Genomic DNA, 16,780 nt, shown 5'->3' with positions numbered 1-16,780 from the left:
TAAAATCTTTTAATTCTACTTCCACAAAATAATGAATAAAGAATGTGCATCGGGAGTGTTTTTGCTTTTTATGTTTTTATTTAATCAATGAAAGTGGTGCAAATTAAATTGTTAAATGTTCTATATATTGTACAATACTATCAAATTTTGTACATGCGACTTAGACAGTTTTATTGCAAATGAAAAATAATAATTTCAACAAAATTACTGTCAGTCGATACAGATGCTGCATCTGTTGTGTTTGCCATATTTTCTCATTTACGCTCTCCCTACTTGGAAACTCGGGACACCAGTAGTGTCGGTTAGTAATAGTTTGCAGCTTATTAAGGCCAAGAGCTACCTACTTTGACAGCAAGAGACTGTTTGGCATGTTAACCAACCAACCAAGTTTGTTTTGCTTTTCTTTTTTACATGGCATTTAGGGGCTGCTGATCTAAAATACAAGATAGGTCCAAATAATAATCGAGAGAAATTTTCAAGGAATTACACATCACCACTAAATGTCAAATAAAACTCTGAGTATCTTTCAAAGATTTATATTTTGCATTATTCAAAGCACCTCATGGTGAATTCAAGGCATGAGTTTAACAGTATGTGTCTTCCCTGTCAAACATGACCGTGGCATTGCAAGTGTAAAAGTAAAAATGTCCAGTTTAATTTTTAAAAAACAACTTTTGTTGGTGTAACTTAATTAGGTAGTCAGGTTGAGTCAGTCATCCTGGATAATACTTTTGACTTCAATAAAACTAGTATTTAGATCTTTCCACATGAAATATATGTTGATAAAACATATCAACACCAGCTGAGTCACAGGAGTTCAGTAATGGAGATTTGAAATACGTGTACTTCTTAAAATCGTGTTTTAAAAAAATATATTATTAAAACAACGATTTGAAATGTACTTCACAGTAACTTCTTTTACATTAGTACAAACTGCATTTTTTAAAAGCAATGTTATCCTTAAATGTGTTAAGAAACATAGTCATGAAAATGTACTTGTGAAAGTGGTTTTATTAAATTAAAATGATATTTTCTACAAGTACATTTTAACTTGACTTTTAAGATTTGAAGACTATAGTTGCACAACAAGGCGGTAATGTTAAGTTATGTAATGTAATCAGATTACTTTTTCAAATAAGTAATTTAAGTCTCCTGTACCCATGTTAAGAGATTTTTTTTTAATTAAAAATAAATAAGCAAGCCCAGCTGGTGACAAAAAAGTAATGGAAAAGCAACATAATGCATTACTTTCCATAAAAAGTAACAAAGTAATGCAACTAGTTACTTTTTTATGGAGTAACGTCACAATATTGTAATGCTTTACTTCAAAAAAAACTTCCCCCAACAATGTTTAAGTCACATCAACTTCACATAATAAACCACAAGCAACAAAAAGCCCTCTATCAAACATACCAGTATTAGTTACAGGAGGATATAAACGAGGTTTTGACTAGTAGCTACATACGCTGATTATACCGCAGTATCCAGCACACTAACATACCACATCATTTGGGAAAGTGTGCATCAGTTAAGTAAGCAACTATGTAAACGTATTATGCCGTTGATATGTTACTGGTGTGATTAGCTCCAAATCCAAGGATAAACGTTCGCCACCTGTCTGTGTCCAAACAAAGAGCTTTTAACACATTTCAATCACTAATCCCACATTAGCCTTCCAGGGTGAGGGAGTTTCCACATACTAATGGAAAGTGATGCAGAAGTACGTTTAGACAAATAATAATATCACACATCTCAGAGATAAACACAACCGAATAAATGTTTATTGCGGCAGATGCAAACACATTTTCACCGCTACAGAACTACAAGCTGTGCATTCATTCAGAACTAGCCAGAAGCAACAACTGCTTATACTAACAGCTGCTTTCTCACATACCCTCACTAACGAAAATTAGAAAGGATCTTTGTGATAGATTTGGCCTGTCTCAGCTAATTGTATTTATCCCCTCTAATGAAGCCATTACAAACACTTTGCTACAACTTGAAGTAAGCTCATCTTTCATTCAGTCATCCAGGATGAATCACAGTCTAGTGCATATTACTCAATGCAACTAAAGGTCAGTAAAACACAGTGATTCAGGGCTGTAATTAGTAGCGTGTGCTGCTGGGCAAACGCAGAGGACACTGAAGGTAAAAAAAAAAAAGAGTGGGTGAACATGCTGCTTTTAACATCTAAATACTAAAACGAGCTCATCATGCTGGACCTTTCAGGATGTGCCACCCAAAGCATCCATCAGTCATGGGGAAGCCCATGCAGCGTCACAGCAGCATCAGCACCAGCACTGAACACAGCTAGGATGAACAGCACAGGCTGCATGCCACTGATGCATTTCATCAACAACTAACAATGCATGGGTAAAAACATTCAGTCACGCCAGTATTAGTGTTTTGTTTTCTCGATAAACGGCAGCTGCTCCTAACTATCCCCCCGCCGTGCATGGTAAAATCAGATATGTCTGCGGTAAAGAGACGCGTCTGTATCACTCACCTGCGCTGCTGTTCGTATAAACGACACGAGGGTCGGTGAGGATGCTCGGGTCACTTTGAGATCTTCCTCTCTGCACAACGCAATCTTCTGATCCATCTGATGTGGCCATGGAGATGAGAGCAGACGGTAAAATGCAGAAAAGGCGATCTGCGTGTGTGGATATGAGCAGCGAGCGTGCTGATTCAGTTTGACAGCTACAGCAGCAGCGCTGGAGGAGGAGAGCCGAGTGCGCGTGCACTGCGTGCGCTGATGATGACTGAGGCGCATCTGGCCACGAGATCGTGCTTTCACTTGCGCTTATTAGTATTATTATTCATTTGAAGAAACGTGTCACTGGTGATGGGGGATTTTAATCTGTGCACGAACATCAAGTCAGGTTTGTGTCTTTTTGCGCTGTAAGGCATCCTTCGTGAGTTTTGCAGTTAGCTTATTAATAATCGTCGTCATATGTACAATCAGATTCAAGAGAAGAGTGGTATATTGATTTTTCGGAGGAATTAAAGAATGGTTAGCCTGTGTCGCCCTCTTGTGGGCTCTTTATGGTAGCGGTGGAGCCACACAGATGTCTGATGGTGAGACGCGAAACTTTCACCCGCCATTGAATAGGTAGAAAATTAACCCTGGTTTTTTGGCGTATTGATTACCATTTGTATACCACAGTTTTACTACAAATACCATGGCTGATCTATGGTTGGGTCATTCTTCAGTCGGGGTGGCAAATGAGAGGCAGAATTTGCAAAAATGCTTGTTTTTTTTCTAATAAAATATATTGCTATGCATTTAAAATTAGTTTAAGATGTTATATCCATTCAAATAGAAGCTTAAGAACATTTTGATTTTTTGATTTTATTTTATTTTTAATAATTTTAATCAAACACTGGTGGCACAACCACTTATGTCTGTGGTGTTACCAATAATTGAAGTAACATTTTGCCAGGAAAGACAGTAACACCACAGACAAATCAGCCTAAATTCAGACTTTTCTAAAATGGAGGCTGCCATCATGATGATTTCAAGATCAGGGGACATTTTGAAAATATTAATAAGTATGTATTTATCAAACTTTTGATTAAAATGTGTCAGATCTGCAAGTTATCATCATAAACATAACACCACAGACACTAATAAAGTGCAACGCGTTAAATTGTCAGAAATTTAGCTAATTTTAAGAAAATGAATAAGACAGAATGTACTCCCCATGCACCCCTCAGATCAGCCAGCACCTGCAGTGACCTTTACACACAGGAAGTAGTCCAAATAGAATTCCGCCTTTTCTTAAAGAGGCGACATCCATTGTTGTAACACCACAGACATGAATTTGGGGGACACAACTTTTTTCTTAAATATAACAAAATATGTATTTTTAAAAACAATTTAATAAAATTGCACATGTTAAATAAAATCTATATTCACAATATAGCCACTTATTTTTTTTGTTAAAAATATTATATTGTTGCAATTACATTCCTTGAGTTCCATGCATATTTTGTTACAAGTGCAATCTCTCAAACTCAATTAAATATGTATTTTAAAATAAAAATATCACTATTAAGAGTGCACAAATTGTGTTTACCCTACAGAAAACAAACATGCAAACATTTTATGATTTATTGGTATTTAAAGCTTATTTAAACTGTTGTAAAGTAGAGGGACACCACAAATGAAGAATGACCCGGTTAGTCCAGCAAAACCATGGTCGATTTGTGGTTACCATGGTTTAACTACAGTAACCATAGTTTTTTTTTGGTTTTATTTGTAATAAAACCATGGTTAATTTTGGTAAGGGGTCAGATCAAACTGATTGGCAGATTAAAAATCATCTGTTATGATATCGTTTAAAAAACGTTAGATGAATGTCCAACTAAAACAAACAAACAATAAATAAATAAACCTTCCACGAACGATGTAGGCTATAAATAATTCTTTTGTGAACGATATTAAAGTCTAGATATTTTTGAACAAAATATTCTATTAATGTTACTGGAACGTTTGTTCATAAAAGGGCCTTTACAGAATGTAGCCTAAAACAAATATTGCACAAACATTAAACAAAATATTTAAAACATATAGCTATATTGCACACAATTTAGATCTATATGCAAAGATTCAGAAGATTAAGGATACAGTATACTGTAGAATTACAAAGGTAATTGTAGCTGCTTGTTTCACATGCATTTGACCAACAGATGTCCTCCGCGTGCGGTGTTCCGGCCACTATAAGTTCGAATCAGTGAATCATGGTTCAATTGATTCGAAGATTCAAAAGGATTCATATCAGCCATTATTATTAATGCAATCATTTCCATTTATATGCACCAATATAGCAATATGTAGCAATATATACCAAAATATTTCACTACGACGCTTAAAGAATGTGACACGCCCCGTGAACCTTTGGCGCAAATGAATCGTTTCCCGTTTTTGAATCGCTTCGGAAGAGATCCGCCCTCCACACAGATACAGTAAATATGGCTGAACGCGGTAGTGATTCTCGAGTTGATATTGTAGCAAACCATGTGTCCAAGTCAAGTGAAGCTGACCTCAGAAGTGTTCTGGTTACAAGTGTTTTGAATTTAGACAAGCTCGACACCGACCTGTTCAGGTAAACAAATGCCTTTTTCAAAATATAATGACTGTATTAGCACCACAATACAACAGAAATCTGTATGAGCCATTTCGCTAAGTATTGAAAGTCATGATTTTGTTTCTCACAGAGGGACACATCACTGGGTTCCTCGCACTAAGCGCCTGTTCGGGGGCCAGATTGTTGGACAGGCTCTTGTAGCTGCAGCCAATTCTGTCAGTGATCATCTCTATGCCCATTCACTGCACTGCTACTTTGTGAGAGCAGGTAAAGTCTCCAATTACATATAGGCTTATGCATATGGAAAGTGTGTTTTTTTCCTTTTTTGAGAGGGGTATTCCTGCACAACCGGAGGCTGCAGTTTCAGGACCGTATTTCTAGGACCCTATCGTTTTTAATATTTTATTTATTTATGTATTAGCAGCTCACACTATTTTATAGCACTTGCTATTCAATTCTGTATTCAATTATTTTTTTATTGAATAAGTTTACAGTTTTTTTCAACTGCTTGCACACAAAATACAATGCTTCAATTTGCAAGAGATGCGAGGCATTTTGCATTCTGTGTTTGCAATTCTTGGATTTGTGTGTAAAGTTTTGAAAAAAAAAGAGGCAAAGTTTTGAAAATGTGTGTAAGCAAAAACTGTGATTGTATTCACTTTTGTCACTGGCCTAGCCAACTCCTATCCCTAAACATACCGTTGGTAACCCTCTTGAGATATTTAACCTAATTTATTTCAATATATTCTATATACTGTATGTATGTATGTGTGTGTGTGTGTATATATATATATATATATATATATATATATAATATTCTGGTTTTAAATTCAGCTTTCTTGGGAAGAAAGACTTGTCTCCTCTTTTCATTAGCCGCAGCACTTCACATCTGATGTGTGACACACATAACAAAGTAGTGTGTTTATTAGTATGTTAATAAATGTAAAAGTAATTATAAATGTAATTTGAATACAACATACAGCAGCACGATGAACTGTTTTGCACAGCTAAATAGGCTAAATGGAGATTCACACAAGCCCTTACATTAAAAATAAGATGTAAAGATAAAAAATGAATAGTTTCCATGGATCTAGCCCTCTTTGCATCTGTTTGATGTTTGAATCAGGTCTCCACTGTTGCAGTAGAATTGGCTAGATGGCGCTGTCACAAAATATGGGGTCCTAGAAACGCGGTCCTGAAACTGCAGCCTTGTGCAGGGACATACTATTGGGCTTTTTTTATCAAGCATTGTGTGTTTCAGGGGACCCAAAGGTGCCTGTGCTGTACCAGGTGGAAAGGACTCGGGATGGCCGCAGTTTCTGTGTGCGATCTGTCAAAGCTATTCAGCGCGGTCAGCCCATCCTGATCTGTCAGGCGTCGTTTCACATGCAGCAGCCGAGTCCACTGGAGCATCAGTTCAGCATGCCGTCCGTGCCCCCGCCGGACACACTGCTCACCATAGAGGAGCTCATTCAGCGCTACCTCAGGTCTCAGCCAAAACAACACGTTTGCCATGGCACATTGTTTTAAATGTCGCACTTTTACACATGCTTTTCTTTTTATTTTACAGCGATCCAAATCTGGCAGATAATACACGACAGGGTCTGAATAAAATACTTGCTGATGAAGTTCCTATAGAGATCAAGCCAGTCAACCCACCTGATTTCTATCGGCGTGTTGCCATGGAACCAAAGAAATTATTCTGGGTGCGAGCGAGAGGACATATAGGTATAACGAGCCTGTCATCCAAACACTTCTTTAGAGTAAAAACACTTATAATGATGCCGTGTGCCATATAATTAATGCACCGTGAGAGGTTCAAATTAAAGTTGCAAGATTGTTTTTATTTTCAAATGGATTACCCTCAAAACATTTTTTTCATAATTCAGGGTTCCTGCAGTCGAGAAAATACCAGGGATTGCCTTGTGAAAAAGAAGTGCAATTCAGCTACTCTTTATGGAAAAAAATACAATTTAAAATAATATACTTAGAATGTAATGTTTTTGGGAACTTAGTAGCATTTTAATTAGAATTAAATGAGGATGTATTATAGTTTAAATTTATATCAGATGCAATTAGTTCGCATTAGAAGGACTTATTCAAGAATATCTTAATATGTAATTTCATAATTGCATCAGTTGTCTTTGAAATGTAGTTAGAATACACTGATGAATGTACTGACAAGCATTTATAATAAACTAAAATATATTTTAACGTAATTCCTGTTATAATTTGTGTCATGTAGGGCTATTTATAATTACACATATTTTCAAATATATACTTATACAAGTAATTAAGTATTTAAAGTACACTACAAGTGCACATTCAGTACAATTAGCACACTTAAGGTTTTTAAACTGCATGCCAAATTAAATCTTTACAGAAACCTTGAAACATCCTATTGTGAATATACATTTGTTTTGGTTACATTTTGTTCTGAAATATTAGTTGCTGTTTTATAGGGAGTGCAATCTTAAAATTGTGTATATATATATATATATAATTTTTTTTTTTTTTCAAAATTATTTTTTAAATTCCTTACCTAAAAATCTCACTCAATGTAGTAAGTGGTGTACAATCAGAAGAACAGTCATTATTGTAAGAAAAAAAATCCTGGTTATCTAATGACCAGCTGACTGTATGTTACATATTTAACATTTCATAATGTTGTATTGTGTCGTGTTTTAGGACCTGGTGATATGAAACTGCACTGTTGTGTGGCAGCGTACGTATCGGACTACTCGTTCCTGGGCACGGCCCTGTTACCTCACCCAAATCACAGGGCCCAGTTTTCCGCCTCGCTGGATCATGCCATGTGGTTTCACAGCACATTCAGAGCAGACGAGTGGATGCTGTATGAGTGCGAGAGCCCGTGGTCAGGTCAGCAGACGCTTCTCTGGCCATCCTTGCAGGTTTAAGGAGTTCTTTAGGAACAAACATGATATCAGTCCAGTGCCTGGTGACTCGTCTAGGATGGTCAGGAGTTTAATATATGATGATGATAATAACTTGTGATCAGTAAATGTTTTAATATACCTTTATTTCCTATCAGGAGGCAGCAGAGGCTTTGTCCAGGGCCGCTTGTGGAGACAGGATGGCGTTCTCGCAGCTTCCTGTGCACAAGAGGGAGTGATACGAGTGAAGACGGTTTCTCAGAGTAAATTATAGAGGATTCAAAATATACTAAGTAGTATCAAATTCTTGAGATGCCTTACAACAGTTGCAAGACTGACGTTTTTGCTTATTTGTCATATTGCAACGCACAATCAATGGTTTGCAGTGCTCTAGAATATGGCAGTATGTGAAATAATAACACTTCATGATTTTCTTTTTTGTCCCTTGTGCTAAACTGATTTAGATTAATCTTGTTTAAAAGTGTACATCATATTTGAGGATGTGTGACCCTGGAGCACAAAACCAGTCTTAAGTCGCTGGGGTATATTTGTAGCAATAGCCAAAAAAATTTATGGGTCAAAATTATTGATTTTTCTTTTATGCCAAAAATCATTAGGATATTAAGAAAAGATCATGTTCCATGAAGATATTTTGTAAATTTCCTACTGTAAATATATCAAAACTTCATTTTTGATTAGTAATATGCATTGCTAAGAACTTCATTTGGACAACTTTAAAGGCGATTTTTTCAATATTTAGATTTTTTTGCACCCTCAGATTCCATGTTTTCAAATAGTTGTATCTCAGACAAATATTGTCTGATCCTAACCATACATCAATGGAAAGCTTGTTTATTCAGCTTTCAGATGATGTATAAATCTAAATCTATAAAATTTACAGGTATGACTGGTTTTGTGGTCCAGAGTGTATATTTAACAATGGGATTTTGCATTTGTGTTATGACCAAAACACTTGAAGTCTACCATGACAAACTCCAGTTATACAGCGAGTTGTAAATGTGTCACAAGTCTAAATAAGCACTTTAATTATTTATATTAATATTTATAATTATCAATAAACATAACAATGTGAGGTTGTGTTGTACATTGCAATCATTCAGGATCTAAACATCAATTACTGCACTGAGTTAAAAACAAAATCATCAGTTACTGCTACAGTGCATGTGCGCGTAGAGTCCGTGGCACGCCGGAAGTGACGTCAGAAGCGTGGCAGTTATAACCGCTAGGTGGCAGTTCTGTGGAGACAGACAGACAGCGTTTAAAGCTGCGAGGGTTTGTGTGTTTGATTATTATTTACTAAACATCAACCATGCCGCGAGTGTACATCGGCAGGCTGAGCTATCATGTGCGAGAGAAGGACATACAGCGGTTTTTCGGCGGCTACGGGAAGCTTTTAGAGATCGATCTGAAGAACGGGTGAGTTTTAACGCGAGGCCGCGGCCTCATGATGATAGCGGCTTTACATTTACATTCCAATGCATTTTATGTAGGAATATAATATCTTCTAACACATTTACGAAATTGCACGTAATGGGATGTATATTAAATGCCTAATGTGGTGATCTGTTAGTTGTAACTCATCCCTCTAGTCAGTCGCTTACCTCGTGTTCAAAATGGCGGAGGGTTTGTTGTGCTCCGAGCTTGAGCTTATTTCATACGACCAGGTGATATTTATTAAAGCTTTTAAATTGGTCGGTGATTCTGAGACCCAAACAATTCCAACGGGTGATCTTTTATGTAAGGGTCGGTCAACTGTAGTTAGTACGTACTCTACACCTCGTTAACGGTGCTGACCTGAATTCGCAAGTGGTGCGCGCATTGTTTCTTGCACACTTTGGTAGATGTATTTACAAATGCACATAAAGAAGGTCGGTAGTTTTGGAGTGGCATACTAAGATACGTCTTGTGCTATTTCTCCATTATGTATTGTGGGACCCGTGCACAATTTCCGTATGCGTGAAGTGCCCGGATGACCCACTACATTTGCCAGAATGCAGCGTGTGTGCTGTCAAGAGCCGAGGTGGCGCACGCTTTGGTCTTATATTGACACCGAGCAGCTTAATGCAAGTTAAACCGTATTGAACAAAACACTAATCTGAGTTCACACACACACAAATTGGTCAACTTTTTCTGGTTTTATTTACGTAAAACCTAACTTTTTGTCAAGTCAAATATAATTAGACAAATCAAAACAAAAACTACAGTGTTAATGCATTCTTTGTTTTTTGTACACTCTTGCAACTTGCCTGTGGTGCAATTTTATTTCATAGATAATTGATGTCCTCTGAAACGGGGTCATTTGAAACCTGAAGTGCAATGGGGCCTGACCACCGTTTAAGTGGCCTCGGTTCCCAGAGTTATTTTATTTTTTTTTCTCCTCTATACTAGGGATTTTAAAAGTTTTAGTTGAAGTGTTATAAGCCAAGAGACACACCAGACTGATGTGATTTTAAATCACAACATTACAAACTTTGATTTGAAGTTACGTGTATTTGAACATTGGACGAAAAGACAAAGGGTAAATGGCTTTAATGGTGGCAAGAGTTACAATCCCATGAAGCACTGCGAACGACAATCGTCATTAAACACGATTATGTTTGAGATGAAACCATGCAGACTGACAGCTTCAACAAAAGCATATATCAAGTAAACATTAAAAACCAACTGCTGTTCTCTTTTGTTTTTTGGGGTTTTTTTTTTTTCCCAAGCATTTTTAAAGAGTTTCCTGTGCACTATTAGTGCAAGTATTTTTTTCCCCTTTCCTACCAATGCCTTTGTGATCACCTTACAGTTGATGGTCCCCTCGGTTACTCTGTAGGCCCTTGAGTACTGTGCTTAGACCTTTCTTCACAATGTCTTTTGTGTAATACTGGAGATTATTGTTAACCGAGGTTCTGCTTAATTTCAGGTATGGGTTCGTGGAGTTTGAGGACACCCGTGACGCAGACGATGCCGTGTACGAGCTGAACGGTAAAGACCTGTGCGGGGAGCGCGTGATCGTGGAGCACGCGAGAGGACCGCGGCGGGACCGAGATGGATATGGTGGGGGTTATGGGGGCGGCGGCGGGCGCAGTAAGTACAGCCTCGATCGTCATCTCAACTTTTTGTCTTTTTTCCCCCCTCCCTCAGGCACGTGGAAAAAATGGAGGTGAATTAATAAGTGTTTTTTGTTAATTTACAGTGGACTGTCAATAGCACCTGCATCCAGTGACTAACTACATTTCTCTGTTAAAGTATGAAGTACCTGTGGTCCGGACGGAAGGCTGTTGGGATCTAATGTTCTTTAATTAAATTGGTCTTGAAATGTGGCCTTTTTAAATGGGACTCCCTCAAAAGATGCCTCTGCTTTTGTAGTTTTGGCCCGTTTTAAACGCCAAGGGTCATGAGAATGTGCAGTATAACTTGAGTAATCTTCAAAAGCTAGGGAGAGTAACTAAAGATGTTTACATGTCAGATAGTGGGCTATTTCCCCTTTTTATTGGCCCATCTCTAAATCTATTCTAGCCAATAGATTTAGTAATCAGTTGATGTTTTCTGAAGCCTCACTGGCATGTAAACAGTATGACGTGTGACGATGCGATTTTGTGTTTCCATCTGAATTCAACATTAACAAAAGTCCTTGATGTTTCAATTTAAAAGAGTCTGGTGCGGGCTGAGTCCGAGTCCATTGAGGCTAAGATGACTGCCTGTCCCGTTTGGCCTTGGCTTTCACCTTACAATGTGTGTGTGACCTTTGCCCTTTGACCCTTGGCTGACCTAACCGGAAGCCATGATGACAGCTGCCTTTTGCCAATAGACCAGGGTGATGGTGAGGAAACCCATTGGTTTTTATGTTGAAAGAAATATTGGTCAGGTTAAACAAATTTCTGTAGCTACCCGCTAGTTTTTCATTTTACTTTTTCTTTATTAAAAAGAGCAATGGGCTTCCCTTGCTATGTGTCTTGTGCTGTCGCTGTTCTGTCAGTAGACAGGTAACATGTCAGCATCTAATGTAAGTAGTCCTGGTTACTTTTTTTAAATTTATTTTTTGCATTTATTTTCCCCTTCTGTTTGTTTTCATGAGGGTATTGTGTACTTGTTTGCTGTCTTTATAATTGGGGCTCACGTTAAAACCTGTGCCGCTGGAGCGGTATTCACGTCCCGAGCATTGCTGTTCTTGAGCTGTTGGGTGAAGACCAGCAATGCGACCTTTGACCCCTTCAGAGGGACTGATTGAACAAATCCAGTGCGGTCATATGTCAAGATTTATTTTGTTTGTTTTTAATAGTTCCACCGTAATCGTTCCCTTCAGGACTATGTGGTGCTGAGGTCTTATGATGTTTATTTGGGTGTGACTATTCAGCGGGGTGGGATGGGATTTCTCATGCCTGAACATCATGCTTTATGCAGATGTCTGAAGAGGTTGCCTTGTGCGCTTGTTGGTTTGCGTCTAATTCTGTACTGATTGTCTCTTGGCTTTTGTCTGAAGGCAGTAGTGGTTATAGCAGCAGGAGCCGAAGCGGAAGAGAGAAGTATGGACCTCCGGTTCGCACGGAGTACCGACTGATAGTGGAGAACCTGTCCAGTCGCTGCAGCTGGCAGGATCTCAAGGTGAGCGTAGGTTCATGTTTTCCAAAAATGAAGATATTGAAACCAGATTATAGGCTAGTTTCCGTTTATATTAAATGCGGTTGGCTTAGGGGAAACCTCTGAATCTTTAATTGAAGGCCTTGTTGTTCTTGACTCTAGGACTTCATGCGTCAAGCTGGAGAGGTGACCTATGCTGACGCCCACAAAGAACGGACCAATGAGGGTGTCATTGAGTTTCGCTCCTACTCTGATATGAGGAGAGCTTTGGACAAGTTGGATGGCACTGATATCAACGGAAGAAAAATTCGTCTTGTGGAGGACAAGCCTAGACGACGTCGCTCCTACTCTGGGAGCAGGTCGAGGTCAGGCCTCACTTGGTGTTTGCGCTCATGCCTGTGATTATTCTTTGAGATGTCTTTGGTGTCTGTAGATCTCTTGAATTGGATACTTTGTGTTATAGGTCCCGCAGCAGACGCCGTTCTCGCAGCAGGAGCCGCAGTTCACAAAGCCGTTCCAGGTCCAGATCTCGGTAGGATACGGCTGGACAAATATTTTTTTACGAAATATTGATTCTTAAATCCCAGCAATCGATTAATCTAGCCTGTTTTGAGTCAAAGAACGTAGCATTGTAGCGTGCCCCCCATCCAATAAATCGCAATAAGCTTTGTTACTTGTCATATGAAACAAAGTTTCAAATTCTCACCATTTTATCACAGTATTCAAACAATAAATGCTGTTTAATGTTGAGTGACTGATCGCTGTAGCGCCTCAGTTCAAGAGAAGTGGCAGCAGAAAGTGTTGCGTGAACCGATCATCGCTTCCACTTTAAAACCAGTTTAAGCATGAAATAAATGTGAATAACAAACCTTCAGATGTTCAAAAGAAATACAACTTGCCAAAATCCGTATCCTGTCTCATGTAATCGTTCAATCAATGTTTCAACTGCTTAGATGTCAGTATCACCGCTTCTAAACATTGTCACGTAACGCCACAATTACCTCAGAAAAAACTCATTCGGTGACCATAAACTCGTTAGCTGGAAAAATGAACTCTACAGAGAAGACATTTTGCTAAATATATGCACCATATAACATTAATTATAATTTTTACTGTTCTTCAATGTTTAATTTTGTTGGAATAAATGTAGTGTTTTTATGACAACCACCATTGAAATGTTTTTATTTAAAAAAACAAATTGGAGTGGAAATATAATTGTAATAAAAACTTCGAGTGAGTAATTTTAATATTATAGTAATGCAGTACATACTGACTCATGTATAGCTATTTTACAGCATGAGTTGAGGTGTATGTATGCATGTAATATTTTTTTTAATCTTGAAAATTTGGCATGTAATGTACCTGAGATATATCCAAAATAATCAATATCGTATTGAATCAGAAATCCAATCAGATCAAAAGCTTGTGAGTTAATCGAATCGTGAAATTTGTCAAACCCAGCCCTACGGTTGGAAGGCCTTTTCTTTTATGTATGAGATTTAAAATGTGACTCTTAAGTGCTCGTCTGAATAGCTTGTCTGTCTTTTACAGGTCAAGGTCCCGCAGCAAGCACCGCTCCCGTTCCAGGTCTGGTCACAAGTCCCGGTCCAGGTCTAGGAGAAAGTCTCACTCCAAGTCCCCGCCAAAGTCCCGCTCCAGGAAGTCAAAGTCTCGTTCTCGTTCACATACGCAGAAGTCACGCAGTCGCTCCACCAGCCGCAAGTCGCGCTCTCGCTCCGATGCACGCAAATCTCGCTCCAAGAGTCGCTCCAAAGCGAAGTCGGAGAGGGATTCCAGGAGCCGCTCCAAGGAGAAGTCAGTCAGTAAGAAGTCCCGAAGCCGCTCTGCTTCTCCAAGGGAGAATGGAAATGGAGACCGGGCCAAGTCCACTTCTCATTCGCCGTCCCCTAAAGAGAACCGCCGTCAGTCGGAGTCGCCCGGCAAGCGTTCTGCGTCACGCTCTCCTTCACGTTCGAAGTCTCGCTCCCGCTCTCGGTCTGCTTCTCAAGACTAGTGTCACGCAGATTGGATTGCACGGCAGGAATATGTCATGCACAGTTCAGTGTTAAATTGATCATTCGCAGCCTATGAACATTCACCAAATGATTAAAGAGGCTGCAGCTTAATGTAGTATTGATTTACTGTGCTGTTTTGAACATTGCATGAAAACAAAATTGCATACCATGATACCCCCCCCACCCCCGCCCATGAGACGTGTCGAATCAGAATTTGTTTTCAACTTTAATCATTAGTTATAACCTTCTGTGCTTTTTCTGTGCTAAGCATTGCTCAGGCCGTTGGTTGTATTCGACTCTTTGGTATATGGGGCGTCTTTAAAAGGCTCTTTGTGTGTTTGCTTTAGTGTGAGGCTTAAGGAGGCTGTAACAATGTTATAACCTAAATTCGTTAGAATGTGTAACTACTTCTACAGCTGTCCTTTTGTGTAGTTAACAAGATGTGATGGTTGAGTGGTTGGCTATGAAAATGCTTCCTCATTGTATAGTCATTCATTCCTGTCTCTTGCTGATAATTTTCATGGAAGCTTTGTTTCTTAGTGCTTTGGATTATCTTGAATTATTTTTTTTTTTTACACAAGTTTAATACATCACTTGCAGTGTGATTTTTCTGTGATCTCATTTTTAAATGGGCTTTTGAATATTTTCCTGTGTTTTAGTTAAATAAACAAACATTTAATTGGTTTTGAGTGTTGCTGCTGTTTTCTTTCCTGAAATATGAGTAGATATGTTTGAAGACTCTTACTACATTTCCCTCACAATCAGCTCTATTTGTCACACCTGAAGTATATTGTGCTCCAGTAGAAGCATTGTTCCCCTCTGCTGCCCCTCTGGAGACCAGTGTTCTAGTATTCAGAGTCCATTGATCATTATATAGGTAGGAGCTTACTGTAATAATTTAATTACTATTACATAACCTGTTGATCTGAAACACTGTGTCCTGGTGCTTCAGAGCTTTCATCATTAGCAAGTGAAATTGTCTAAACTTCCTTATGCGCTTCCTTAAGTGAAGAATTATACACATTGGTTGTTGCTGGAATTTAGTTTTTTTTTATACAGCAATTTAAAATTAATTTGGATTTTTTATTTTAAATGTCAATGGTAGAAAGAAGCAAAGTTATTTTTATTTTTGTTGGACAGTACTTTTATTTCCTTTGTCAAAATCAGATTTTGTTTCTGTTCTCCATTTGAAATGTTCATTTTACAATGTCAATATTACTTAAACAGTCACGTTCCTACTGATGGTAAATATTCCACTGAGGTAAGTTGTATGGCATATGAGTTAAAATACAGTGGAGATCAAAATTAGAGCACAATCCATAAATACTTGATTTTCTATGAAATATTGTTGCTCTGTATCACTCAATTTTAGTGACCACAAAAAAGACCACTGTTCTACTAACGTGTTTGATCAAATGACTAAGGCATGATTTCAACAAAAACCTTTATTTTGCGCAAAACACAGTGATCAAAATTGGAGAACAGTTACCACAAGCATGAAACAAGATTACAAATATTTTTGAGAGTTGCAGCTGTATAAAAAAAAAAAAGTTTCTAATAAACATTTGCATTCACTCTGCCGTGTACAAGAGGCTGAACTGCTGCAGAAAACATCCCCCAAACCATGACACTTCGTCCTCCACCTTTCACTGACTTCTTTATGCACTTGGGTTTCAGTCTTTCCCCAGTTTGATGCCTAACATTTCCCATCAAACCCAAATAAATTAAACTTGCTCTCATCACTGAAGTGGACTTTGGACCAGTTCTCCTCTCTCCACACAACATACTCCTCAGCAAAGGTGAGCCTAGCCTTCTGATTCTTTCTGCTGATGAGAGGTTTGGTCACTGCAGAGTGGGCTTTCAGTCCGACTTCTCTTCATCGTGCCGAGTCAGATCCTTACACTGTTCAGCACTGAAGCAATTCCAGCTGCAGTGTTGAACCGATTCCTCATTGAGAGTCTCTGCATTATTCTGTCCTCTCATGCATTTGTCTTATGTGGACGACCAGCCTTTTTGGGGGACTTGAATGAATTTGTATCAAAGTAAAGCTGCAATATTCTAGAAATCACAGATTTGGAACACCCAACTTCTCTTGCAATGGCTGAAAGGGTGATCCCTTTATAGGGGGTCCCATCTGGACAACCTCTACCTGTCACAGGGTTTCTGTCACCTTACAGCGGCCCACTATCTTGCA

The 16,780-nt window shown here is 38.4% G+C and overlaps 3 protein-coding genes across 4 annotated transcripts in view; 2 read left to right on the top strand and 1 right to left on the bottom strand.

Moving 5' to 3' along the window:
* phactr3b (phosphatase and actin regulator 3b) overlaps positions 1-3,337 on the bottom strand; it is a 61,057-nt gene extending 57,720 nt beyond the window's left edge. Inside the window, exon 1 of one of the 2 annotated variants that reach the window (XM_058791891.1) lies at positions 2,507-3,337. In XM_058791891.1, the coding sequence (XP_058647874.1) occupies positions 2,507-2,615 (109 nt within the window). In that variant the 5' untranslated portion in view covers positions 2,616-3,337. The remainder of the gene's footprint in view (positions 1-2,506) is intronic. The other variant, XM_058791890.1, reaches the window with a different exon arrangement.
* A 1,473-nt stretch (positions 3,338-4,810) lies between these two features.
* Positions 4,811-8,278, top strand: acot8 (acyl-CoA thioesterase 8). The gene is made up of 6 exons (XM_058791897.1): positions 4,811-5,108; positions 5,221-5,357; positions 6,352-6,577; positions 6,661-6,818; positions 7,779-7,970; positions 8,143-8,278. The coding sequence occupies exons 1-6, from the start codon at positions 4,975-4,977 to the stop codon at positions 8,256-8,258; spliced, it is 963 nt and encodes a 320-aa protein (XP_058647880.1). The 5' UTR covers positions 4,811-4,974; the 3' UTR covers positions 8,259-8,278.
* Positions 8,279-9,208: 930 nt separating this feature from the next.
* srsf6b (serine and arginine rich splicing factor 6b) lies at positions 9,209-15,270 on the top strand. The gene is made up of 6 exons (XM_058791896.1): positions 9,209-9,421; positions 10,914-11,077; positions 12,474-12,595; positions 12,734-12,936; positions 13,035-13,103; positions 14,123-15,270. Exons 1-6 carry the CDS (start codon positions 9,315-9,317, stop codon positions 14,583-14,585), a joined length of 1,128 nt encoding a protein of 375 aa, XP_058647879.1. The 5' UTR covers positions 9,209-9,314; the 3' UTR covers positions 14,586-15,270.
* The last annotated feature ends 1,510 nt before the right edge of the window (positions 15,271-16,780 follow it).

This window comes from Onychostoma macrolepis, chromosome 11, assembly GCF_012432095.1.
Source record: "Onychostoma macrolepis isolate SWU-2019 chromosome 11, ASM1243209v1, whole genome shotgun sequence".
NCBI classification, from domain to species: domain Eukaryota; kingdom Metazoa; phylum Chordata; class Actinopteri; order Cypriniformes; family Cyprinidae; genus Onychostoma; species Onychostoma macrolepis.
The sequence above is the reverse complement of the archived record's forward strand: the minus strand, read 5'-3'. Positions and strand labels throughout refer to the sequence as shown.

Coding starts and splice junctions, on each gene's coding strand:
- acot8 (XM_058791897.1), top strand. CDS start 4,975: ATGGCTGAACGCGGTAGTGATTCTCGAGTTGATATTGTAGCAAACCAT. Junction 5,109..5,220: donor CTCGACACCGACCTGTTCAG/GTAAACAAATGC, acceptor TGTTTCTCACAG/AGGGACACATCACTGGGTTC. Junction 5,358..6,351: donor CTGCTACTTTGTGAGAGCAG/GTAAAGTCTCCA, acceptor TGTGTGTTTCAG/GGGACCCAAAGGTGCCTGTG.
- srsf6b (XM_058791896.1), top strand. CDS start 9,315: ATGCCGCGAGTGTACATCGGCAGGCTGAGCTATCATGTGCGAGAGAAG. Junction 12,596..12,733: donor GCAGCTGGCAGGATCTCAAG/GTGAGCGTAGGT, acceptor TCTTGACTCTAG/GACTTCATGCGTCAAGCTGG. Junction 13,104..14,122: donor CGTTCCAGGTCCAGATCTCG/GTAGGATACGGC, acceptor TGTCTTTTACAG/GTCAAGGTCCCGCAGCAAGC.